Raw genomic sequence first — 27,909 nt, 5'->3', positions numbered from 1 at the left:
TATAATGCTCATTTGTTTTAAGAAATCACGGTTGTGAATTCCGTGTTCAACCGTCATTCTAGAATCTAGAGTGAAAATGACTGTCAAAATGTCCCTGTATTTTTACGGCTACAAGACTGGCACCTTTTCTGCCATTCTTTTAACAGTAAAAATACATTTTTTTTTTTGTTCCCGAGTACTAAAAATATTTAGGAAATCTGTCATAACTGAAATTTATCTGTGTAAACTGACTATGGAGTAGAACAAACTAGGCAAAGTAATAACACGATGCAACGCACACGGTCGGAAATGTGGCACCGGCAACGTTCACAGAAAGTCATCTTTAAAAAAACGGTGTTATAGCTGCTGTATGAGAAGTGCCTGTAGGTGGGGCTGTGATGCAGGGTTTGCGGCTGACGCCCTGCAGCGAGCGAGATGTCCGCAGACAACATCAGGGACGCGCCGTAGTTTGCGCACTTTGCTTCGTTCGCGCGTGTGAATTATCGCAAATGTTCTTGCCGAGGAGGAGCAGCGGTCTCAGACGCGTCGTGCTTCCTTGTGCGTTTTTACGAGCGTTTTTTTTTTTATTTGCCATGCTGCATAATAACCTCATTCATTACGTTCAAACGTGAAGTTCAAGAATATCTAAACATTTATGCATATTTATACAGAAAATTATATATGCACACAAGTACATACATATCACTACATTGACGATTACATCATTGCTTGCTTTGCTATTAACGACATTTTATAATAAATGAATTGAACCATGATAATGCAGATCACCGGGAAATATTTCAACATATCTGCTGCAATGTTTGTATTGCTGCCATAATGTAATCTATTTTGTAATCTTGGAATGATGAATAGCCCAGATAGAGCGAGAATTATGAACGGCTAATCTCCTACCATTATGCAAGTATCTTTTCAAACCGTAATCTTCTTTCTGCAACTACACAAGGATGAGATGATATTTAAATCCTTGGGTAATTTCAGCCCTGTAATTGTGTTCTCCAGTCCCAGCTGGTTTCCCGAAGCCCTGTTGTGCGGGGTTTGGATGCGTGACATAAACGTGTGAACGCCGGGGCTGCGCGGAGTTCAGCTCGTTCGAAGTGTGCGCGGTGATCGCCCCTCGCGACGGTGAACAATTAGCCCAATCAGAACGCACGTCGCTGCGGGGGGGGGGAGGCAGGAGGGCTGCGGGAACAGGGCAGCTGCTCCTCGCGCTCTGCCACAGAGTCGTGCGCGCAGATCGCAGCCCAGCTTATCGGTGTCAGAGCCTCGCAGGGCGCTCGGCATCTCGCGGCGTCTCGGAGCGCGGGGGGCGTGCGGAGCTCGCGCAACGCCAACGGCGCACAGCCACAGCACCGCGGAACCGCCGGGCAGCGATCACATCTCGGACATGAAGCGGAGGGGCTGCGAGCGCGATGGGGGGCGTCGCCGGGCCGCCCGGGCTTAGACCGGTGGCGGACGCGCAGTAGAGCCTGAGCAGGACTCGCACGTCGGGAGCGCGGATGGAGATCTGCAGCAGTCTGGTCTGACGGTGCATGCACCGGATTCCTCGGCGTTTTCTGAGAACTTGAGCGTCGCTGAGCGGGGATCGCGATCGAGAAGGGGAGACGCAGCGAGCGAGCGGAGCGCCAGAGCCGCAGGATTGGTTCGCAGCGCGCTTTCCCTCCAGCCTCGATACAACACCGTCCTTCTGGAGTAGCAGAGACTGGAGCGCTGCGCCGGGTTCCTGCGCATTCCCGCCGCACATCGCCAAGTGTAATTGTAATTGTAATTCTGATCGGGGGGTGTGTGAAGCGGACGTGCTCATCCGCAGTGCCGATGCGGCTGCGGCGGTGAAGCCCCCGAACCCAGCTAGCGCAGGTAAGGGCCGCCAGGACGGGCCGCTCGGCTGGGGATTCCGCCTTACATTTCAAATGTCACGTTTGCGAGGACTGTCGGTGTCACGCCGCAGTAGACCAGGTAAGTGTCAGTGCCGGCGAGAGTGCCTACATCGATGCCTCTGTCTGTCGCTGCTTCAGTGCCAGTGCCCGTGCCAGTCGGTCGGTACCTGTGCAGCACCTGTGTCAAATCTCTGCTGCGCGTGTGTGTGCGCGCCCGTGTGTCTAAGGACATGTGACAGTGCTTGCTTTGGGTTTGGTGCCTCTGTAAGTACGTGTCGGTGCCCATACCAGTACCTCTGTGTCAGCTTTAAGCCACTGCACCATCATCTGTCTCCTCATAGCGTCCTGACCCGTCTTCTCACGCGGGATCTCCGCGGGTTTCCTACGAGAACAGGTGCACTCGTCCTTCGATGCAGCAGATATGATTTTTTTTTTTTTTTTTTCCCAACCACAGTTTTTGTTAACTCAACGGGGTTTGCCCGTTCTTACCCCAGAAGGCGCTCGGCTCGGCTCGGACACGGTGAAGATAGCAGCTGCAGGTAGAGCCGCGCTGCTCCTGCTCCGCTCGAGGTGTGATTTCACTTTGACGTGACTGTGAATTACAATCAAACTCGCAATAACAGGCTGTCAGAAAAGACGCTGGCCGGTCGCTTCTGCACAGCATGCGTTTCACTTGTTTCGTTTTTATCTTTTTCCCCCTGTAACTTGAGTCACTGCGAAAGTGCCGGCGGTGGTACACTGACTCGTGTAATATTAATAATAATCAGAGGGAATCAGTGTAACGCACCTGTACTGTTCCTCGGCAGAGGTGTTTGATCCTCGATAGCGACGGACTTATTCTGTTATTTTCTGTGCCGGATTTCGGGACGGATTTATTAATAATGGTATTTTGGAATAATATCTGTACTTAATGGCTAATGGCTTTCAATTGGAATGGTACTATCACGCTGGGCGCTCCAAAGCCTGCTTAATCACAATAATTTAATGTTAACTCGTTATGTGCGCCTCGTTCACCTGAGCACAGTCAGAAATTTGGGAAATTGCAGACCTGCAGTAATTCCTGACCGTGACGCCGGCCAGGAAGAGTGTGCCAGTAGGGAAACGAAAAATATTCCGTGCGTTTATAAGAGTGACCCGGGGTACAAATTATGGACCAACACTGAGTCAACTTCGCAGCATTGTCAGTCACGTGCAGCGCATTTATGGTCGGTAGAACATATTTGGAGAGTGTGTGTTGCGAGCTCGCAGCGCCGCAGTCCGCGCGCTGGCCTCGCGCGGCTTCCCCTTGGTCGGCGCTTCGCCTTTGGCAGACTCGTCAGCTTGTCAGCAAACGAGGGTTTTTCTTGTGTTTTCCACGGTTAACGGGTTAGAAACACAGGTGTCCTTTTCAAAAAAAATTATTATTGGTGCTGAAATATGGAAGAGAAACTGTAAGTTAAAGTGGCCTCGGTGTGGTGAACTTGCGCAGCAGGGTATGTGGGCTGCTGCTGTGGCCTTTCCTGTCAGCGGGTTGGAACTGCAGTAAAAAACAGGACACATTCACATTGACAGTAAAACACCAAAAACCCTAAACGTTTGGCTTCCGCAGCTATGATATCTTGTCAGATATTGTAGACTTTTTTTAAATTGACAGAGGGGAAAAGTTGGGGAAGCTGATGTGGAATAGCAGTCTGCTGCAGAGGGATGGTGGCTGAAGATGGGAACAGCCTAACAGTGATGATTAGCTGAGCTGCTGTACTGGTAGGCCCCTTCCTGCAACATACCCACACATACACACACCAGCTGAACGAGTTCACACAGAAAGCTCGGGCAGGTCGGAAGTTCTTTAATTTGTATAAACGTGTCTGTTCCTGTGTTGAGCATGGAGCGCACGTACAATGAAGAGGCCCCGACTCAGTGACTGGGGAAGTGCAGCATGGTATCTGACTCCCGGTGCGGAGTCCGTCCACACCCTGTCCTCGGCGGCAGTAGCACTGCTGTTGCTTATTCCTTAGTGTGGCTTTTGTTTATGAAGACGTGTTTTTCCTTGTCTCTCTCAGGTCATTTCAGTTTTTCCATCTCACTGAGATTCTCAGCTGAATGATTGACTACTGTTTTATAAGGCAATATAAGCAGTGCTTGCTTTTAACCGGCAGGGCTGCTCTTGTCCGAGCATGCATGGTTGCGCAGGCGGGGGTGTGACGCTGCTGCACTTACAGGCTGCGGCGCAGCTGCACTCTAGGAGTAAGTCGCGGGCTCCTCCTTTCCTGGGAGACCTGGGTGCGAGATCGATCAGTTGGCACACAGGTTCTCTCCCCTGGTTTTGAACTGGCACATGGAGCTCTGCTGCCCACTGGCCTCCGCTCTATCTCCCCAATGCAGCACACCCTGGGATAAAGAATTTCATGTTGATGCTTTTTCTTTTTTTTGCATTCAGACCAGTGTTGTGACTGGGATTTGAACTGGAATATGATGACCTTGTTAATGTGTTATGAATTCTTTATGGTTGTGTGAGATGGCTACTTTAGAAGTTAGACTGATTTTGTGGAAATTAAAAAAGAAACATTTTCAATATGTATGAATGAATTTGTGGAGGTTAGAGTAAGCGATGGAGGCATTTGGTGCTGAAATGGTTGCAATGTATGTCAACCACGTGTCTGTGCTTGTGTGTTTGCACACTGGCCTGATTCCCTTGTCTTGGTGATAACCTGCTGAATGCTGACTGCAGCAATGTAGTGCTCTCCCAGTGTGTTGCTGTTCAGTGAAATACTGGCTAGGTTGACTATTTTTTAACCCATCTTTAAACAGTAACGTGTCATTGTCATTAAAGTCTGTTCCTGTTTTTTTTCTTCTTGACATTTACCTTTATGTAATGGAAGGAAAGCATAGTGTTTGAAATGAGGCATGTGCAGCTCTCTGTGATGCTGCTGGTGGGGAGGGTACAGGGGTATAAGATTGCAGATTTGACTCAAACCTGACCAACTGCAGCTGGCTGAATACCGGCTCACAGATCAGTCTCAGTAATAGCAGTTGTCTTAATGAGACCTGCTGTGTATGTGTGTCTCAGTGCACACGGATAATGGTGTGTGGGCGTATGTGTCTCACAGCACACTAGTAATGGGTTTGTGAATCTCCGTTCGTGCCTGTATGTGTGGCTGTACATGTGTCTTTATTCTCAGTAGGTCTGTGTGCGCGCGAGCGTGTGTGTGTGATGCATTTGCTGCCTCTTTCCTTTTACAAACTAAGCTCCTTGTCGTTGTGGAAGCGGGAATGTTCCAAATTCATGACTCTTAATAGGAACCTCTAGGCTGTCGTATTTAATTAAGGCCCAACACCCCTTCTTTCTACACCCATTGAAACATGTCAACAGTTTCAATTATTGGCATCATCTGTGTACTAAATCTACATTGATAAAAAGTGCGCAGTGCTGGTCCATTAAAGAAAACAGCATAGCAGTTAGCTGTCATGTTCTCACGGTGTCAGCTCTGTGAGAATTTAAGGTTAAAGCATTGCAGGAATTCCATCTCAATTACATGTGGTATGATCTCCTGCACAGAAGTACACACACTGATACTTCTAGATCTCTGATTTCCCAGAGCCATTCATCCTGTTTTTCCACATGAAGCCATGGGCACATTTCTGTGCCGCATCCTCAGCAGCTATAATGACAATCCATCACTTGCAAGACTTCCCTGCAAAGTGCTGCCGTAACTTCTCATTGTTGTAGCACCCATGCTGAGTGGCCCTTTTGCAGCATATGTTCTGCCACAGGTCTCTGCAGTTCCCTGGAGGGCCATATAGCACCTTGTCTCTGTCCCTGTCAAATGCCATTCAGGAGGCATGTCGTCTTTCACCAGGTTTTATGCAACCTTATGACTTTGTTTCTGGCATGCCGAGAGAGCACAATATCTGTGTTGCTCTGCCTCCATATCTGCATTTCTAGATGTCCCTGGTTTACAAAGCATCACCTTGAGGTTTGCTTTAGTCTTTATCACAGAGGACAAGGAAAATGGTAAACACACAGAAACATTCAAGGGCACCACAAGCCTTGGCCTTCTGAAGGCCAGGCTCTTTTCTTCTCTTACTTTTCTGCCTGACTTCTCTTGTATTAATTCCTGATGACCTTAACATTATCTTCAGAACAGTTAACTGGAGCTCACAGTGAACCACCAAAACATGCATAAATGTTAAACAAAGTGGTGACCTGTTGATGTTTCTTTTTTATTCATCCATGGTACTGTCTCAAGTCCACGTGTCTTCAGCAGCCAACCTTGCCACTGATATGGAAACCAGTCTCTTCATCCTCCTCCTCTTCCCTTCTCTACAGATGTCTTCCCCATCACCTACTTTTGTTTATTTATGAAGTGTGTTCTCAGTATTAAATGTTTTTATCATCGTAGAATGCACAAACCCCTCTGTCGCCCACACAGCTGTGAGTTTCCATAGCAACATGGCTCGTTAACTCATGTACCCCACTGCCCCCCATCCTTTCCAGCTAAACCACTCCACTGTCCTTGGAACGTGGTGGTGTTTAGGTGGGTGTCGATGCCTGATGCTTGAGTGAAAAGTTCAGTTGGAGTGCTTCTCCAAACATAGTGAGGAAGAAGCGTCAGGCAGAAATTTTGTTTGGGCTTTTTATTTGAGATTCCAGCATTTATGGTGCCACACTGGCATTTTTCCTGATACCCAAAACCCCAGGAAGTGGGGATATTCCATGCCTTGTCATGCTGGGAACCTACAGTACAAACTGAACCCTAGTATGGTGCCAGTGTGGCAGATATTGATCTGAGCGCTAGGGGGTTGGGGGTTTTTTTTCCTGCACTGCCTTTGGCAGAGTAATTCTCACCCAGTGCCCTCTTATGGACTGCATTGGACCTGCGGCCCTGAGTCTCCTGCCATTTTTCACTTATTCGAGGAGTAAAACCGTGAATATATGCATGCAGAAAATCAGCTTGAACTGGTTGGTTTTTAGCAGCGGAGACGAGGTGGAAAACAGGGTTTTCTATCGCTGTCTGAGTCCTTGCCTGGGCCTCTCCCATGTTTACGCCACAAGCTCATGTAAACTGGAAGAAATAAACACACGGAGAGCCCTAGTCAGAACAGATGCTGACGCCCCCCCCCCCCCCACTTTTCAAATCAATGGGAGCGAAGCTGCAACACTGGCAACAGCCCAGATAACACATAATAGCCTTGCAATGTGTTTTCTTTTTTTTTTTTAATATCGTAGTGACATTATGAAAACAATACCATGGTCTTGAGACTTTGGTTTGTCTGCTGAAAAAAAGTTGTACAATGTTTGCAGTGTATATGAGTGTGTTTGCGTGCATATGTCTATGCTAAAGATTTGGTTTGTGCTGTCTTCCCACATTCACAGGTCCTCCTGTCCTATAAACGGCTTTTGTCTGAGCTCTTAGCTGGAGTCAAGTCAATAGGAGTGAAGATATTCTGTTTTTAACGATGCTAAATGAGTGTAATTAGCCATTGACGCAGTGCATGCGATGTCACGGTTGAGCCTCAAAAGCAGTATAGATGATCTGCAACACTTGATTTTTACAAAAATTTCCCTGCTGCCGTGTATAATAATGAGAGGAACTTTTGCTGATGTCTACTTCTGTATGAGCCCACAAACCATGAAGCGCACAGCTCACATTCAAGGCTGGCAAATGCCTTCCTTCCCTACCTGGTCTTACCATTTCTTCCAAATCTTCATAAGTATGGATTTGTCAAGGATCTTTCAGCCATCATTCAGCCTGTTTAGCTTCTTTAAGTGGCTGTGAAGGGAATGTTCCCTGCAGCTCCATAGAGATGTGATTACTACATGGAAGTCCAAAGACAGAGATGACTCCAGAGCTAGAGGTAGCTTGAAAATGGTGCTATGATCTGGTTCAGCCTTTATCTCTGTAGATATGTGTCTGTGTCTGTATTTTGTTTGTTCGTCAGCCAGAGGATGGGTGATGTATGCTGGGAACTGGTGGTGACCCTGTCCAGACTATCATGCCATCATATTGTATAAAGTCTAGTGTGCTGTACACTAAACTATGGTGAATCTAGAGAGGGTTTCACAAAGGGGACTGACTCTATGACACACTATTATCGCTGTCACTGTCATTTTTGGAGTTTTGGTGCCTTTCAGGCATATCTGCCACTTGTTTTTATCACTGTAGACATATAGGACTTGGCTCTAAGCAATTTGCATGACCTTTCAAAATTAATAAAGACGACCTCTGTGTCTGTCCTGTGAATTCTGAGTGTCCTGTGGGCAGATGATAACCATCCTGTGTGAAGCTGTCTTTTTTTCGATTTTACTGGTCCTAACATGTTAATATGCATTGTCAACCTGTTATTTACCATTAACAGAGGAAACAGCATTATATTGAATAATTCTGAAAGTTTCTTTGTTGTAGTATATGTACACACACACACACATTTCCAGAACCGCTTGTCCCTTACGGGGTCACGGGGAACCGGAGCCTACCCGGCAACACAGGGCGTAAGGCCAGAGGGGGAAGGGGACACACCCAGGACGGGACGCCAGTCCGTCGCAAGGCACCCCAAGCGGGACTTGAACCCCAGACCCACCGCACAGCAGGACTGCGGTCCAACCCACTGCGCCACCGCACCCCCGTAGTATATGTATCTAAATTTAATTATAAATGTCAATTATGATGATGAGGTTTTCAAATCCTGTCATATAAATTCAACAGTTGTGTTTTGAAAAACAAAATGTTACAAGATTACAACTCACAAAAGAGCCATGAATTGTTGCATTCAGATGAGTAACAGCTACACAGATAACAAGAATTCATATTTCTTCAATTCAACATTAGGAAAAGTCAAGGCATTATCTACAAATTAATTTAAGATGATCTCAGATTTTCTGAATTGGTAACAGAGAAAGCACTGATATATGCAGTGAGCACTTATCCCATGGATTACTTTAGCAGATTCCATGTGCTATAATACATAGTCCAGAGATCCTAAGCTCATTCTGAAAAAAAAAAAAACACAGATAATCAGGAATACAGTTTAATGGTTTGTAATAATCACCATGAAACACATGATTATCAGTCATTAATGTCTAAGAAGTTAATCTCATAGGTCAGGTCATCTTAACTCTCTGATATAGCTGGGTTAATACAGGGGAACTGGGATCCATGTGAGAGGTCAAGGCAATTGATTGCTGCTCCAGTCAGATCTATTGCAGCACCCTCTGCACCAGGGGAAGTATTCAGTTCCTCATCTCCCCATTGCTAAAATGTTAGCAGTGGTAGCTTTACCGCACTCAGTGTTGCCACTACTGCTTCTTTATATTGTCATCGTCACTGTTATCAAAGGAGGGAGAGAAATGTCTGCTCTCCCTCAAAGAAATATTACAATCAGTAAACGTCTTTTTTTTTTTTTTTTTTTTTTAACTGGCACTGCATTAAATAGTTGCTTTATAGAGGTGTCTCTGACTTACATTTTGTCTGTTCATACAGCTGGACATTTACTGAAAATTAACTTCTGTAGTGTTGGTGCAGGCTGAGTGTCCTTCGATGGTAGGTCACACAGGCTCACTTCCATGCTGTTTGTTACTTGCTGCCTTTATGCGACTTAAACTGCTGGCAGGGAGAGGGTACCATTATGTCTTCATAAAATCAAAGTTCATCCTTCATCCAAACTGCTGACTTTTTAAATGTCCTCTTTGTTGGGCTGGGAGCCATGTCTTTGTGGGGTAAATAATGCACTGTGAGCCCACGTGTGTGTCCCTCTTATTTTCTAATTTGAGCATTGCTCAGGTACCCTCCTGTGGTTCAGAGGTGATGGCCTAATTCCAGTTGAGTTGTGGTGGATAACATTCCCTGTTACGGGTTTTTCTTAATTTCCAGACCTGTTTGCACAGGTTTCCTCCTATGAGAAATCATGAAAACTCAATTTTTTCCTGTGACCGGAACACACAGAAATCTGTAAATAAGTCAGTACCGAAGTTGAGCTGTTAGTTCAGGTATATGAGCATGAGGTATAAGAGCATGGAACTACAAGGGGGAAGCCATATCTGAACAACATGTGTCTGTGTCCTCCACCGCAAAGCCACACTACAATAAGAACCACAGGCATGAATAAAAGAGGAGAAAGTGGACGTGTACTGACTTCAGATGGAGGAAAACGCTGATTTGTCTACATGGTCTGCTTTCCTTCCTGTGGGCTTGCAAGGAGAACTGGGGAGCTGGGAACAGAGAGAGCCAGTGAGAGAAAAATGGAGAGAGAAAGAGAGAGTGAAGCACTGGGGACCTTTAGCATGTCAGAGAATACATTAAAGAAAAGAGCTTGCAGAGCACTCTAGGCCGTGAAAAGACGACTATGCAAAATAAATATGCCAATAAATTAAAATGTGGCTCTAACTGCTCAGTGGCCTTACATGGCCTGCTGCACTTTATGGATGTGAGATACAAGGTCCATTCTGACAACTGAAGCACTCAATGGGAGGTGGGTACACAAAGAAAATCCTTTGTGTCTGTTCTGCTCCGAGGGCTTGTAGAAGTACAGAAGTCTGTCTCCTTTGACAATGGAAAAAAATGTGAAGTTCCAGCATGCGCAGTGGTACTACTGACCAACACATCACAACCAGTGGAATACTAAAAATGACTTTTTAGAGAAAGACCATCTCATCTCAGTTGAACATTGCTTTTGTAAAACTGGTTTGTTAGTAAAGTATTGGAGATGTAGCTCTGCATATATGAAGTGACATAACTGGATAAATGGCGATGAACATGTTGCAGACAGGGCAGTATTTGCTCATACTTTATTTCCCTTTCCAGTTTCACCAAGTAATCAACTCTGATTGTTTTTCAGTCTGATATGTTTAATTGAGTACTTAATTGACGATTCATCATGGCTGTGGCTACAACAGCGGGGTCCAGAGAGAGACTGCTAGCACAGGATATAGGCAGAGTCTAACCCAATAAGATGAAGCTGCCCGTTAATGTTATTAGAACGTTATCTGTACATATGATACGATCTACGAACGTCAGGGTCTGCAAACCGCAAGTATTCATGGGAGTGCTTGGTGGTTCTGTGGGAGGTAGTCACAGTGCAGGTCTAGGTCCAGAGCGCAAGTGAGCAAGCAGCATGAGAGTAGAACTGCACACTCTGATGTCAACAGATTACTGCTGTATGAACCGCAAGATCTGAGTGTGTTGTCCTTTGATAGTAACGCTTCTGCTACACACTGGTGGTTCAGTTTTGAACAGTACAGTGTTTTACCAGGCTCAAATGCAGTACAGTAACAATCTGTGCAACCTTTTTTTTACCCTCCTGTAACTGGGCTGGGCCAGGCACTCTGAGCACTGCAGATGACTCAAGTTATAAAAGAACATTCTCTGCTGTGTGAGCTGAAACTCATGTTCACTGAGGTTTTTTGTGACCTATAGTGTGTCTTGGGCTTTTAATATTGACTTGCAGAAAATTCACACACCGCATTGTGCTGAACTGCTGTCTAAATCTGGTTACAGTCACTGAATACACAAAATTTGGGTTTGTCTTGTTTGTGTGGCAGCTTAATTTACCCATAATTCCTCAGCTGAAGGAGACATTGGCTGTTTCACATCAGAGTGCCAAGTATAACCGTTGGTGGGCTTGAAGCTGGCAACCAATAGCACCTCGCTGTCCTCTCTCTGAAATTCTAATTTATATTCATAGAAGGGATTTATTGGCATAGCCAGACAAATACACTGTTGCCAAAGTAACATCTTGAAAAGCACACTGACAACAGTACTTAATAACAATGATTAAAAATTACAGATGATTGTGATAACTGTGCTGAATACAACTTACTCCACCACCATCACCTCCAGTGATACTGCTGCTGCTTCTACTATTGTTTCACACCAGCAGGCTGCTGAAGGTAAGATGGGCAGCGGGTGTTTTTTTATCAGGAGACATGTGCAGGGTACAGTCTTACTTCCCAGTTGACAAAGAACTGAAATACAAACAAGTCAAAAGATGTAGGGAGAAGAGCACAAACAGCAAACAATAAAGATAATATCCCTAACTTAATAATGGTGCAAGAGACATTGTCGAGCATTTATTGGTTGTTCTGTGTGATCTATAATGGGTCTTTTGTCCTTTCTCCTTGCTCTTATTGTGCGAATTGACCTATTAATATGGTTCTTACCTGGTTTACTGACAAGCCTCTTCTCCTGGCTGTGTTCTCAGATACTGGCTGCTCTTACTACTATTTCTTTTAATTGGAAATACTATGAAAAATTCCTGTGACTACAATATGTGACAGTCTAACATTCAGCAGTGTGGTATTAGCAAGTCTTACCCATAGCATCTTTCGTGCCTCAGTAGTTTCAAAGGCAAAGTTAAGGACAGGAAACGTCCTTAATTTTGAGAATTAGTGACAGTAGGGCAGAGCTGTTGTCAGCTACATCCCCTGTGTATGACAGAAAATCTCTTATGAGAGAAAGTGTAATGAACCTGTGTTTGTCTGCTCTCTGTTGCATGGATGTGATGTGGGTAAAGTGCCTTTGAAAAGGAACCTGAGTGCTGTGTAAGCTGAAGCTGAATGTCTTTACTCTTTACCCAGCACTGACTGGCACACTTTCATTGCCTTCTGCTGTCAGTTAACTCAGGGCCCCATGACGATTGTCTTAAATTCTTGTTTTCTGATGTTCTATGGAATACCAGCCACACGTTTTCCCTTCAAATCTTACGTTGATTTTATTACAGCCTCTGTTTTCCGAGAGAAAATCACAACTTTTTACTGAACAGAAGCTTGTTGTTTCCAGTTTACTCATTCAGATGTCTTGCCTGGGAGCACATTGGAAATTACTTTCTCTGCTCAAAGGAAGAGCAGCAGGCTCCCTCCAGGGACATGAGCACAAAAACTTCTCAGTCACAGTTTCACATCTTTTTAATTTCTGTTACTGGCCATTGTAGCTTCAGGGCAGTGCAAGGGTATCTTGTACATCAGGCCATCACTTCCCCCCGCCCTTGCATCCTGCACTATTCCACTTGTCACTGCTCATAAGGACTATGCATGGCTTCTGTAGCAGAGCCTCTGGGCTTGAGTGGCTTCGCTGTTTTTCAGATAGGTGTTAAATAACCGTCCCGCTTGATCACCTGCATGATGAGGCGCGGCCTTGAAGCAGCCTGCTGGAAAAGTATGAGCTCTGGTGCCCCCAGAGACTCAGTGATCAATACTTCTGGTTGTTCTCCATTCCCCTCCCCCATCACCATCCCTGCACTGCAGCGGTTGGATTAATTCAGATGCTGCGAGGCACTCGATGGAGTCCCTCCCTCTCCATCCCTCCTGCTGGATAATACCTCCAATCTGGATGCTCTTGCTTTAGACTTTAATGCACTTTATTTTTCTTGAAAGACAGTCATGCTGGTTTTAAGCAGGCATTGTCAGCGATACCCTACAAAGACAAAATATCCAATTATTTTGTGACTAACCCACATGTGCTGCGGTCTTCAACACACGTCTATAAATATCTCGCACAAGTGTGATTCTTCAGTCGTTTGCTTAGCATGATGGGTTTTAAGGTTTTAAAGCAGTTTCTTTAGGTGGCTCCCTGGCCTGGAATGCAACAACAGATGCACTGAATACACCTTACGCATCTCTGTCAAAAACCTGCTCATCTTTCCTCACTCCCTCAGTGTGCTCTGAGCTCTGATCGTTGGCCAGAATGTCAGGTCTCCGTGTGTGTTTCTGCTCCAGGGTGAACCGGTGTGTTTGGTGTGGGAAGCAGCATGACCGTGTTGTCTTGCCAGCTGGCATACATGAAAAAACGGACCCCGACGTCTTTAAACCCCGTGGGGGGAGGCAGCCAGGAGGAAGTTATCCTTGCGTTGTTCAGATTCTTTGTGTCCTCACCTGACACTGTTGGACCTTGGATTATAATCATGCAAATTTGGACCTGCCTGGAAAATAAAGGACAAACAGAAGGCACCCATGCAGCTTGCAGTACTGCTGTCTGTATTTGAGCACAGGTGCAGCCTTTGCCCTGGATGAATGGGATGTTTGGTTAAACAAGGCTACATGATGTATGGAATGACATGTTGATCGTACGATCCTGACTTTAATTAATAGCAGGCAATGATCAGCAGGTGAAGACAAATAGCAGCTAAACGGAGTTCCCTGGTGGACGGGATAATTAACTGTCAGTGACTGATTTGGGCCAGAATTGTGCTTTGTGTGCGTGTGTGTGTGTGTGTGTGTGTGTATATATATACACACACAACTCTGAGTTTCTTTTTTTGAACCATACGGTCTCTGGGTTGTGTGGCCTCCTGTTGTTCTGACATGTGTTCCACATTATTTCCTGTCACCAGCATACACACATGGAAATGGATAGGCAGACATGCACAGCCAAATCATTGCAGTGTGTTGATTGGATGAGCCTGTCTATCAAGCTGTTTGCATTTTGATAACATAAATCCCCAGCACTGTCAGTCTATAGTGCATATAAGGTGTAGTATCAGTCCAGTTGAGGGCAGACTCTCAAAGAGAATGTGCGTTTGCACGCATGGCTCAGAATGGTGCTTGGTCATTTAGTGCCCACACTGTCAAAGTTTTTGTATTAGTTGTTGTCCTCGTGCGCACACTTCATAGGTAATAAACATACAAAGAGCTAAAAGCGGGGAGAGCAGCCACTGAGCTGTGCCCTGTGGAGAGGAAACATTTACTGCCTTTGCGATAGTTCCCTACTTGAGCACTACCCCATAGAAAGTACTGTTAATATACACGCCGCATCATCTCATCTCCTATTGCACGCCATATTTACCTGTGATAAAATGTAATTTGAGCTGTGAAGCTCCCATTTGGTTAATTTCTGTCACTGGCTCTCCTGTTTTGACATATGTGATGGTATGGTGCAGTAGCTGTGCTGTGAGTTATAAACATGTGGTTTATGTGCTGACATTTCCTTATTGTTCTCTTTTAGAACAATGAACTCCCTTTTAAGAGGAGATTGATCACCAACTGGCCGACAGCTGAGGAATCAGCCATTTTTTCATCCATCCAGCAGAGGGGAACGAACTGACCCCTCTGTTCCACTGGCAAAAGATGGCACCCTTTCCATTGAAATGGGCCTGTGTGACCCTTTGTTGCCTTTTTCGACCCCTGGAGGCCTTGTCAGCTTCATTGGCCTCCTCCAAGCTGCAGCAGCCAACTGCCGCTGTGGCTGAGGAATATAGCACATTTCGGGCTGAAAACCCTGAATGGACCTTCAACCACCTGGCAGTAGATGTCCGCAATGGGAACGTATACCTGGGAGCGGTGAACCGGATCTACAAGCTGTCCTCCACCTTGGAACTGCAGGTGTCCCACCAGACAGGGCCGGATGAGGACAACCGCAAGTGCTACCCTCCACGCATTGTGCAGCCTTGCAGCGAGCCACTTGCTCTCACCAACAACGTCAACAAGATGCTGCTGATGGACTACCGAGAGAACCGGCTGCTGGCCTGCGGCAGCCTGTACCAAGGCATCTGCAAACTGCTAAGGTTGGACGACCTCTTCAAACTGGGTGAGCCCTCACATAGGAAGGAGCATTACCTGTCCGGCGCCAATGAAAGTGGCTCCGTATTCGGGGTCATCGTGTCCTATGGTGACTCTGCGCCGGACAGGCTCTTTGTGGCCACGGCTGTGGACGGCAAACCCGAGTACTTCCCCACCATCTCCAGCCGCAAGCTGGCACGCAACTCCGAGGCAGACGGCATGTTTGCTTATGTGTTTCATGATGAATTTGTGGCCTCCATGATAAAAATCCCATCAGACACATTCACCGTGGTGCCAGACTTCGATATCTACTACGTATATGGCTTTGCCAGCGGGAACTTTGTGTACTTCCTCACACTGCAGCCGGAGATGGGGGGCCCAGTGGCTGGCTCCTCAACTGCCCGCGAGCAGGTGTACACCTCCAAACTGGTCCGGCTCTGCAAGGATGACACAGCCTTCAACTCCTATGTGGAGGTGCCCCTGGGTTGTGTGAAGGCTGGAGTGGAGTACCGCCTCCTGCAGGCTGCCTACTTATCAGAGGCAGGCGCAATCCTCGCCCGCTCACTGGGTGTGGCCCCTGGTGACCATGTCCTTTATGCCGTGTTCTCCAAGGGACAGAAGCGACGTCCTCGGGAAGAGTCGCAGGAGTCAGCACTGTGCGTCTTTGCACTGCGGGACATCAATGAGCGCATCAAGGAGCGACTGCAGTCCTGCTACAAGGGGGAGGGCACACTAGACCTGGCCTGGCTCAAGGTGAAAGACATTCCCTGCAGTAGTGCGGTGAGTCCTGACAGCACATACGATGGAATTTTAAAGAAATGGATTTTTCTCACCTGAATACTAATACTTTGTGTAATAGGAGCATTTATATTTTTTTAAAAAAAGTGCTTAGCGATCACATAAATTTCTTTAAAATCATATTTAATATTTTTTTTGCTGCTGAATATGCAATTAAGCACACCTTGGTCATGTAAAGGTGTTTAGAGTAAATCCCTTGCATTGTCATGCATAATAAATGGAGGGATTAATTTTCCTTACTGCTGACACAAATCCACATTTTCTATTTACCTCCAATTCTCCGTTATATACTACAGGTAAATCAAATGTAAACCATGAAAACACTCTTTCAGAATCAAATAACACATTCTGATTACTTTTTTTATTATCGCTGATGAAAAGCAGGCAAGCTGAAAAAATAAGAAATTGTCTTCCTTGGAGAGTCAATCTGTTATTATAATGACATTTGATTCAATACCAGTCATGCCTGAATTAATAGGCACATTTTGGAACGAGGCTGTTGGACACACATTATTGAATGAGCGATCGTTTATAGTTCTGTCGTCAGTCTTTTTGCCCCCCACAAACACACACACACACACATACACACACACACCCATCTATACTTCCTCAGCTCTGAGTTCCACAGGTCTCATGGAAAGAGCCACAATTTCTCTGGCAGTCTGGATCTTACGTGCTTTTGACAGGACTCTTAGGCAAGGAGTGAGGCTGTGGAAGCCTTTGCAGCACAAGCCGTGTTGGGAATGTATTGCATAAATTAGCATCAGGCCATCTGAGCAGACTGTAACTATGGCTACTGGCCTGTGTGACCAGAGGCAGGCCGCTCCGTCTGATCGCACATAGTACATCAAGTTATTTCTGAAGCTCTGTTTAATGATGTTAAAGTTGGGGATTGGATGCCTTCTCCCAGTTTTCAGGGATTGCAGGGCAAGGCAAGGCAGCTGCATATACAAATAAGCACATGTACAAACACATGTACAGACACTGAGATGGAGACACTGACACAATACTGCTCAAAGACCCAAAAAGTCACACATGTACCAATACTGAAACAAAAATATAGACATGTACATTTAGAAACTTAGAGGTACTTGAAAACTGAAACACGTACATGCAATAATCACACTTCTCTCATGTTTCACAGCACAGGTACACATACAAGCAGATATATATGTGCAAACAAATACACTTGCACATACACATACCCACAAACCTACATGTAGACAGCATTGGGAGTACATTATGAAAGCAGGGATACATTTAGTTGTGAAAAGAACGCATCATAGAAACGTGTCTTGTGACAAGAATAAAATGTGCACTGAGAGAAGGGAGAGACCTGCCAGTGAACTCAGGATGGATGTTTCTGTTATATCACACGGATCGTTTTACAAGAATCGCAAGTCGTTAGTCTCACATGAATTCCCGTATTAAATAATGTATGAGGTGCAGCACTCTACCCATATTTCCAGAATTTGGTTTGCCATCTTCTCCTCGCAGTGTGGAATGTAGAAGAGGGGAGGGACTCCGTGCCCATCCCACAATGCAGGCTTAACATTTCCTCAGTAATTCCTCAGTGCTTTGTTTGGAGGCTGTGGGCCACCGGTTCTTGCAGAGGTTGCAAGGAGGTTGTGTTGGTTTGTTTGTCAGTTTGGTGTGTTCTTCACTGCAGGAGCCCTGCTGCACCTGTGCCCTGTAGCCATCAGCAAGCATGACGGAGTCGGTGTGCAGCACTCCCGCCCTGTTGCGCACATCGCTACTCCTTCACTCCAGTGCAGCATTACAGCACAAGCAGACAGCGAGTGTGCCCAAGGCACTGCGCTGCTCTGACTGCTACCCAAGATCCTGTGGTCATGCTTCATAATCCACACATCACATTAAGGACAAGTACTAATAGCCTGAAGGTTATCAGTCTAATTCCCAAGAGGTATACTTGAATAAGAAACTTAATCTGAGCTGAAAAGAATAACATTCCAAGATGGTTTGAGTAAAAGTAATACAAACAACAAAACATTACTAACATCTCTTGGCCTTTAACTACCGCACCACACTGTGGTGTCTTGTGGTAATGCTAGTGCGCTTTTTGCCTGTTGTACCCAAAAAAAACTTGTTAAACTTAAGTTGGAGAGCTCTGTGTGGCTGAATGTGCAGTTGCTTAGATACAGGTGTCTGCTAGGGTAATGGGCAGTAAGGTAATGAGAAATTAATGGACAAATGGAAGGATCCAGAGCTGATGTGGGCGTTGCATGACAAACTGTGGAGATCAGTTTCAGCACAGGAGTTGTCTCTGACTAGTCTCTGGTCTGGTGGTTATTTGGTCATACAGTAGCTGGGAAAAGCAAGGGCCATGGAATTACATTTATTTAGCAGATGCTTTTGTCGAACGCAACTTCCAGTTAACTTTATGTAGTGTTCACACCTTAAGCCCACACACCTTATTCACCAAGGTGACTTGCACTGCTAAAGACACTACTTCCAATGGGAACAGAGACAGGAGAACATGCAAACTCCACATATGCTGAGCAGGGACTGAACCCACATCCCCTCACACCACCCAGGTGCAAGTAAATAATTTTAACCCTCATTGTAATTATGTTAATTTTGTGCTGGCAGAAGGCAAGTAGTGGCTCATCCAAGGTAAGTAGTATAGTGGTTAGACTTGTTGCCTTGCAATCAAAAGACCCTGGTTTGAATCTCCACTTACATTGTAGTGCGCCTGACCTAGGTACTTACTGCAAAGTTATACAGTAGAAATCACTTTGCTGTATAAATGAGAGAAACATTGTAAGTTACAATGTACAAACCATTGTAAGTCACTTTGGAGAAAATGTCAGTAGAGCAGAGCAAAGAATAATTACATTTAAATCATTCTGCATTTATTTCCATTTATATAAAACTGCATTTCCCCTTGTGCACTGTTCCTGTACATTACAGCATTACCAAAACAGATTTTGGGCTTAGCATTGGCAAAAAAGTGATGCTTTTGATGTACATTGCCAAAAGGAAGTCTTTGGAAGAAGGCTTGAATGAATGAATCCTATTATTGCTGTTCTCCTGTCTGCAGACTGTGTCTATAGATCACTGTGAAGTGACCTTTAACCCTTAAGAGTGCTGCATGTGACGTTTGTGGTAGCAGCAGAAACACGCATTTGGCAGGAGGAAGCATGCTCTTCCCCTGCTGCTCAATGGGTGTATTCATGTAAACAAAGATGCCCTCTGAGCTACTAGCGTGACCCTTAGGGTAGAAGGAATCCCAGCATGCCATTAAGATCCGCTGTGTGTCACTGTGTGTGTGTGTTGTTTGGGCCCTCACTTTTTGTTTTTAAGATGTTTGACCATTTTGGTATCCTTTTTATGTTTTAAACTAAGTGCACCATTAAACTTCCTCCTTTGGATAAAAGCTCTATTGAATTTGTGTCTGTTAGCTTCCTATTTGATCACCGTTCAGATGTTTAGTCTTTTTTTTATATTCATTACACTCATGAATTCATGTCTGCAACAGAGCGGAAGTGTTTGCAGCAACTGAGATTTAATCAGGGACTGTGTATCGGTTCCTCCTCTGCCCCTAGGCCCTGGTTCATTTAAACTCTTTCCCCAGAGTTTATATCCCACTGTAATTAGACCTTCATATGTATGAATACAGAAATGGTCATAGTCACACACAGTGACATCATCCTGGGATTAGGCAGCCAAGGGCTCTTATACGGCTGAGGTAGACACACTTTTTAGAAAGTGTTCTCTATCTTTTTATTATACCCCAAATTGTGAAAATGCCTTTAACTATTGTGGTGAACCACAAATTGCTCTCTGTGTCCGCTCTAATGGGTGGCATCATAAATCCACAGGAATTACGAGAAGCTTTGTAAAGTGAGCAATGGCAGTTGCAGACAGCCCAAACTGACATGACATACATGTAATTGTGGGAACGCACTCTGAGAGATATTACAGTGGCATTCCACAGATTTCACAGGATGTCATAGCTCCCACAAGTAATGTGACATGATTGACAGAACATATTGGAGAGATTGCTTCTGCGACACAGGGTCCATTTATGGAGTTTTTTTGTGTTTCATTTATTAACAGTTCAGCATAAATGACTTTAAATTCCTCTCTGCAATAGTCCCCAGGGCAAGTCCCTACAATGTGTTGTGGGTCACCCTACACTTTCCAGATATGCAAAGATGCACATTTAAAGTTTAACCATCTCATGCCTGGTTAAATGTCATTTGAGATTACCAACCAACGTCAACAACCGCTTGTCCCGAGCAGGAGCCTATCTCGGAAACACAGGGCGCAAGGCTGGAGGGGGTGGGGATATACCCTGGACGGAACGCCAGTCCATCGCAAGGCATCCCAAGCAGGACTCAAACGCCGGACCCGCCACGCAGCAGCCACCGGCCAAACGCTACGCCACCGCACCCCCCATTTGAGATTAAGTCCAATTTATTTTTTGTAACACCCTTTCTAGCATCTTGTCTCAGAGCACTTAACATCGGATGGCACAAGAGCCTGGCGAAGATTGTCAGCAGGCCTGTCTTCAAAATTCACTACTGCTGAGGAGTACTCCCGCAGTGGGAGCCTATACAGCATCCCCAACACTGAAATCAACCATGATTACTGTGCTAATCCGCACTGACTTAAATCCCTGTTCACATTCCATGGTTCATACAATTGAGACTGCCATTTTCACCGCTGGCTCAGATCAGGCTTTCCACTCTGAGAAATTAATTTTCTTCCTACAGCAGGCGTCGTACAGAGCTTGATGTGAACAGGTTTTGAAACTCAACCTTTTCATTGTTGATTTTGTAGAGTCATAGTTTAATGTCACTCCAGGCTCCCAAACTGTCAGCATGCACGTTTGCTCACAAAGTGTGTTCCTGGCCGAGTAGGGGTTGTGGCGTGCACCGTTAGTACCTGGGGAAGGGGCTGGCACTGAGAGTCCAGGGCTGAACCTGGAAGACAGGTCTCAGTTCAGTCTGCATGCTGGTCTGCTTTCACTGCCCCAGCTTGCTTGCTCCATGAGCCAAGCAACAACAACCCAGTGCAAGTGCTGATGACCTTAGCATGACCTCCACGTGATTTCAAGGTGACCACCATATCACACAGTGGCTGTTTGCTGTAATTAATCTCAATTATATGGAGACCATGACTGATGAATAGAATGAAAAAGAGCAAATAATGCACGGGATGCAGTTATTCTGTCAGGAAAAAAACCATTTCTATAGATGTTATTCATCTCTCCTGCCCACGACCTCTCCTCCAACTGGCAGTTGATTAATGCTCTAATTGCTGTTCCCCTGGAATTCATGAGTCTAATTAGTTGTGCAGGAGGTAGAATAGTAATCAAAACCCTGCCCACGCTTGAAATCTGGAAGGACAAAGTTTACCATTCCGTTGTGTTTTTGTTTGTGTGAGTTTGCGTACACAACCGCTACCCCACTATCAGCGAATAGTGCTCATGTTGCCCATTGTCGCCTGCATCGAGGGCATTATTCACCCCTGTCAGTGCCATGTAGAATGCTTAGCAATGCTGCCTTTGAATTGTGCCGACAGAGCAGGGGAAAAAAAAATCCTGGTTGTAATTTTGAGGGTGAGTGACTGGGGACCTTTAAAGACAGTGACAGAAGTAAACAGAGCAGCGAGGATGGGTGCAGATGCGCGAGGGGGTGAGAGAAGGGCCTAGACGGGAGAGGGAATGTTCTGCTCCATCAAGAACCCCTGTGATCCCATGATCCAATGCTCTGCCATCCAAGCGAGTGATGATGGGGGCAGCACGGATCAGCATCACGGGCAGGCGGGGGGTTTCCTGGGGTCACAGTAATGGGAATCGCTCCCTCTTGTGCTGCTTCAGATGGTGAGCATGGAGAAGTTGGAGAACATTCACTGCAGTTCATGCCACTGTGCCTGTTTATAACTGCATGATGACATAATTACTTTAAACACAGACCTGAGCTCCACTGGGTGTTCCTTAATGTTGTAGACAACAATAACCTGGAATACTTATGGAACAGGATGAAGAAAATTAAATTATAACTACATGATTAAGTGTTGTTTCACACTTTAAGAAAACCTAATAACAATAGCAGAGTATTGAACTCGCTTCAACTGGTCATCTGTACTCAGATCGGGACAAGAAATCATTTCATGCGTTCTCGTTTAGTAAGCTTGGTATCAAAAAATAATACACCGAAATGTTCAGGAATGAGTTTTATTTCATGTGCTTTAGTATTTTGAGAATATTTTTTACGGTGATCCTTAAATAACAAAATAAATCTCATAATAACAAAAATTGACAAATAGGATTCATTTTCTGGCTCAATCATTGTCGTTTTAGGAATCAAATCAAATCATGGGCTGGACCACAGGGAGTTAGACTGTATAAACAGATGCTTATTATGTAATTACATTTCAGTTGCATAACTACATTATCTACCTAGCAGGATGTTTCCCTCTCCATGTGTGTTCATTGCCAGTCCTGTTTAAAGTTTGACTATCCATAGTACACCTACTGCCCACCACAGTTAATCAGATCTAGCCCCAATTTTAACCTGAGTCCAAGCTACAAGTCTAAGACTGATGCTCCTTCGTCAGGCTGTAGACTGTCCTTTGAGGGCACCAGCCTCTGCTTTGCTGCCATATTCAGTGAGTGCAAAAAGCATCTCAGCCCACAGCCACATTATTTATTTGCTTAGAGAACCATTTTATCCAACTGAACTTACATATCCTGCAGTTTTAGACTCATTACCATTTATACTGCTGGGTTGGTTGCAGAAACAGTTTAAGCTAAGCACTGTTAAGAAGAGAACAGCAGCAATCTCTTCTGGGTCTTAATCACTATGCCCCATGTTGCTGCAAATATACTTTTCTGGTAATACCAAGTAACTTAGGGGCAAGAAGTTACCTGAAAGCAGAGCTCTGTACTGAGCTCTTGAAAAGGGCTTGAAAAGAATGAAGCAAAGTGCCCCTGCTGAAGCTGCCATGGAGTGCTGCCGTCTCTTCCAGGCTGGAGAGAGGTGAGCAGAAGAGCGCTCTGTGTGATGCTGGCCAGGCCGCTTCAATGAGCGCATTCTTCCCCTGTATTTGGACCCAGTTCAGATGAGACTGAGTCCATTTAGGGCCATTTATACTCTCTTCTTTCTGCTCAAACGAGCCTATACCTCTGGATGCTCACTATGAATTTAGCTGTAATGTGGGGGCTTGTTTCTGATGCATGGAGATGAAAAAGGTAATGGGGAGGTGGGGAAAGAATAAAACACGGATGGACATAGAGACTGTCACTTGCAAGCAAGGCTTCTTAAAGAGGGCAACCTGGTTGTTAAACTGATAAATTCTTGATGTGATATAAAAATAAAAAAAACTAAAGTGAAAATTGCACCAGTTTACACAGTTTGGCATCCTCCTAAACCTTTATCCTTCCAACCCTTCCATACCTCCCCACCTCCCCACATCCCCAAGCCCAATAGACTCAAAATTATTTTCACTCCACAGTAAAGAGAATAGCACAATGGACACAACATGCAATTTAATCTATAACAGCCAGAAATACTTTGACTTATTTTTATCTTAGCCACATTTCTTATGTTTAGAATATTGGTATACTTAATGTGCATTATGTATTATACATACATACATACACACAAAGTCTGTAGCGCTTATCTCATACAAGGTCGCGGGGAGCCGGAGCCTAACCCGGCAACACAGGGCGTAAGGCCGGAGGGGGAGGGGACACACCCAGGACGGGACGCCAGTTCGTCGCAAGGCACCCCAAGCGGGACTCAAACCCCAGACCCACCAGAAAGCAGGACCTGGTCCAACCCACTGCGCCACCGCTCCCCTCTATTATGTATTATATTACATATTATTTTTTGGTAGTGGTAAAATAATCATCTCCATTGCTATCGATAAGTAAAATGTTAATTTGTGCTGTTGTTTTAACAGTGTGTATGTTTATTTTTTTTTACTTTTGTTACCTCAGTATATGCAGATACAGAGTGTAGGTAATGCAGAAGACAGGGATAGTGTGGGAAATGGGTAGAAAGAGGGTGTCATGTCCGGTTCTGGAGGGAAGCGGCGAACCCAAGTGCAGAGTGGTATACGTGGTGTCTTCGGGGAAATCCAAGAGAGGAGGTCAGAGAACAGGCGATTGGTCTTCGAGGTGCGAACGTCGTAACGGAGAATCCAAAAGGCGAGGTCGGTACACAGGCAAGAGGTCGATGATCATAAAGAGGTACTGGTTCGTGGGAACAAGGGACAGGATCGGGGAAGGCGTTCGGGAACAGGAATTGGCTAGGAGGTCGCAAACGAGAAGGCTGAACAAGGTTCCGCATCAGCTGCTGGTCTGACGCAGCCTTTTATGCCCCAGTCTGCATTGGGTCCCAGGTGTTCCGTGTCGGCTCGGAGGTGTGGGCGTGGCAGAGGGGAAGAGCAACTGAGTGGGGAGGGCAAAGCAAGAAGGGAGATGGACTGATGGCATGGAAAGAAAACAAGAGACAAGAAACCGAAAAAGCTATGGCGGAGCCACAGTGATGTGAGGACAGACAGGAAGTCCTTTTCGTTACCATGCGGGTGCTATGATGGACACAGAGCTCCATGGCATGTGGGTGACATAAGAGGATGTGTTAGTGCAGGTGACAGGCATACGCCACCTTCCCTCTGTACCCTCCACTCCACGCAATCTCATTAGTGTGGGGCTTGCCCCAGTGATGTAGGGTGTTTGCCCCAAACAGGGTCCTCTCATTTCTTCTCTCTCAAGGCAGGAAACCTCTGACCCCTAAGGTGATGGGACTGGAGCTGAGGGGAAATTTTGTGCTGGAGTCAGCAGTAAATAAATTAAAATGAATCAGGTCCTGTCTAGCTTCACTCCTGTCTCACTCAGGATGGATCATTCTCCTTTGGTACCATTTGCCAATGTAACTGAACATCTATCTGGGGTGGACAGAGAGAAAAGCTCTCTATGTGGAGTTGGATATGGCCTATCAGGACAGTGAAATTCATGGGTTGCCCTTGTGTTTCTCCAGCCAACAGATCATTAAAGTCAGTGATAATAAAGATAACATCTCTTGGAATTTGCTGACAAAATTAGCTGCTGACTGGAAACTGATCCAATTACTAAATTATTCACACCTGCAAGTCCTGGTGATGTTATTTTGTATGCAAACAATAATGTTAATTAATCAATTGAGCACTAGGGAACAACGAAAACCTGTAGATCCAACAGACTTCACAAGGCATGTCGCCCACCCCGATCTATTGACAATGTAAAAAGAGTGGTGTATTATTGTAGTTGGCCACACTATGTGTTAGAATCATAGTGAGATAATACAGTACTGAACAGAAGTTTGTGAAAAAAGAACAAAAAATTGCTAATCCTTCAGTCAGATGTTCCAAAGTTGGCAGATGTGTCTTGAATAAGTGTTTGGGATAAAAAAATAAAGTTACCAGCCAAAAATGACTGTCTTGAGATGTAAAGTTGTCCAATTTCCTTCTCAAAGCTTTCAAACCAACTTTAATTAAAAAAAAACCTCAATAATTAGGTTAAAAGCAGCAACTTCAACTAACGATTTGGATTACTGCGCTCTCCATGTCACATTTCTGCACAGTTGGCTGGGAAGCGTGTTGCTATGGAAGCAGCGCCCCTATATCGAGCTGCAGTATATTGGGAATGAAGACATACACTGGTCCAGTTGAACAACTTCAGCAAACATTTATTTTCAGGAACTTTGCCAGAACACTGGGTTGGTTCACAGGCTGGTGGAGCAAACAATCTGCAAGCGTTCAAGTACTGCTACAGCTCCGTCTTGTTCTCTGTATTCTGTATGATAATACCTAAGAGGGTAAAGAGACTAGAGAAAGCCTTTGTTGCATTCACAAAGACTAGCGAGGTTCAGCACAAGTTTGGTCTCCAAGTCACTCAGGGAAACAATTTAAGCTCGTCAGCCTGTCATCAGCCATGCATGTTTGAGGTTAGTATGGAAGGTGACAGGAGGAAGCCAGTTTCCCTTGACCAGTGGCCTATGACTCTGTTCTTTGGCTTCATTTAGCTTCACACACAGGCAGGCCAAGCTCTGTTAAAATACCAGTCAAGGGAGCTGGTAGCTTCTGCTGTAGGGCCTTATGAGCAGACACAAAGTCACCTGATTAATCAGTTACATCGAGGAGAGAATGTCTGCTCCAGAAAGACGGGATCACAGGGGCATTAATGATGCTCTGTTTATCCCCTCCCCGTGTTCCCTCTCTGAAACACGCTCCTCAGAAGACTGAGAACAAATGGTTAGTGTGGAGTATAATCACACCAGTAATCTTAATGAGCAAATATTGGGAATGATGTGTGAATATCAGAGCAAATTTATGGCCATCCGTTGTGGACCACCCTGCGACACAGGAACAAAGTCATGGGCCATGGGTTACATGTTCAGCAGAACGGTCTAATAATGTCTCGGGAAGGCCTTCTTGCAAGCTCGCCCTGTCTGAAAAACAGTGGTTCTTTTCCAGCCTGCTCTAATTAGATGGGCTGATACCAGTCGCGTGGTACTGTTATTTTCAGCTTGTACGTTGTCAGTCTGAAGTGCCACTCACGTGGAACCCTGTGCAACCTGAGTCCGGCGGGGAAAGTGATATTGTCTCAGATACCCGTGTGCACAGTGAGAGTAATGGGCAATGAACAGCACTGTTATTTTCAGAACAAATGCTGCGTTTAGTTTTGTTCTTGAATGACACGCTTAAATTGTTAGTCATTTCGTTTTCTTTGCACAGAAAGCTTTGCACCTATGTCCAAATGCCTTTTCAGACAGGAGTTTAGAAATCTTGGCGCAGACCAAATTTAGTTCCATGACCCATTTGTTTTCACATCAAGTAAGTGAGCCTGATTTTGAGTGACAGGTTGGCATAGCTGATCTTTTGCTGAAAATATAGTTTTACCTTTTTTTCTCTCCATCCTTGCAGTAGGAATGGGTGCTGCTAACTGGTTCAGCTGTTGAGTGACATAACATTTGAATTACTAGAACCAAACCTGACCTCCTCCATCTTCTCTCAGCTCCTGAGCATTGATGACAACTTCTGTGGACTGGACATGAACGCACCACTTGGGGTATCAGAGATGGTGCGTGGCGTTCCCCTCCTCTCCGAAGGGACAGACAAGATGACCTCAGTCATTGCCTATGTCTACAAGAACCACTCGTTGGCCTTCGTGGGAACCAAGAGCGGCTGCCTGAAGAAGGTAAGGTCCTTGGTGTCACGGTGGAGGAATGAAGTGCCAGGCATAAATTATCAGTCAGTATAATGAATGAGTGCTGTCATCTCCAGTATACTGGTGCTGTCATGTCACACAGTCAATGTTCATAGCCTGTACCACTATCCCATAATGCCTTCAAGGCTTCAGTCTCCTAAACACTTTCATGCAGCCACACCAGTGCTTGAAGGTAGGTCAGCTCTGAGATAAAGAGACAGACGGAGACATGCAGAGTAATGTGGCTACACCACGTGTACTTGTAAACAAGTCGCCAACTGCTTTCCGGAAACTTCTACCCATCACATTTTTTTCCCTGCACTCAACAATGATGCTCTCTAGGTTTAGATGAAGTGTGGGATCATTGCAATGTATCATGCTGACAGTACTGTCAGACAACAGGCAAGCTGTAAGAGGATGAGCAAACTTTCTGTCTATAAACTAGATGAGTTAGCATTGTTATTAATGGACGGACATGGTGCCTCAGCAGATAGTTTTGTGCTCTCACAGCGCCTGAACAGTGTGAGACAATACAAGTTTGATCCCTGTCT

The 27,909-nt window shown here is 45.3% G+C and overlaps 1 protein-coding gene across 5 annotated transcripts in view; it reads left to right on the top strand.

Moving 5' to 3' along the window:
- The first annotated feature begins 848 nt into the window (after positions 1 to 848).
- Positions 849 to 27,909, top strand: part of plxna4 (plexin A4) — a 182,121-nt gene continuing 155,060 nt past the window's right edge. For 2 of the 5 annotated variants that reach the window (XM_018747502.2, XM_018747506.2), the window contains exons 1-3: positions 849 to 1,854; positions 14,786 to 16,119; positions 27,167 to 27,349. In XM_018747502.2, the coding sequence (XP_018603018.1) occupies positions 14,908 to 16,119; positions 27,167 to 27,349 (1,395 nt within the window). In that variant the 5' untranslated portion in view covers positions 849 to 1,854; positions 14,786 to 14,907. Of the gene's footprint in view, positions 1,855 to 1,888; positions 1,954 to 2,106; positions 2,269 to 2,305; positions 2,414 to 14,785; positions 16,120 to 27,166; positions 27,350 to 27,909 lie in introns of those variants that run through there. The other 3 variants (XM_018747503.2, XM_018747504.2, XM_018747505.2) reach the window with 3 other exon arrangements.

This window comes from Scleropages formosus, chromosome 2 (genome assembly GCF_900964775.1).
Source record: "Scleropages formosus chromosome 2, fSclFor1.1, whole genome shotgun sequence".
Classification (NCBI taxonomy): domain Eukaryota; kingdom Metazoa; phylum Chordata; class Actinopteri; order Osteoglossiformes; family Osteoglossidae; genus Scleropages; species Scleropages formosus.
This window is presented reverse-complemented; position numbering and strand designations above follow the sequence as displayed.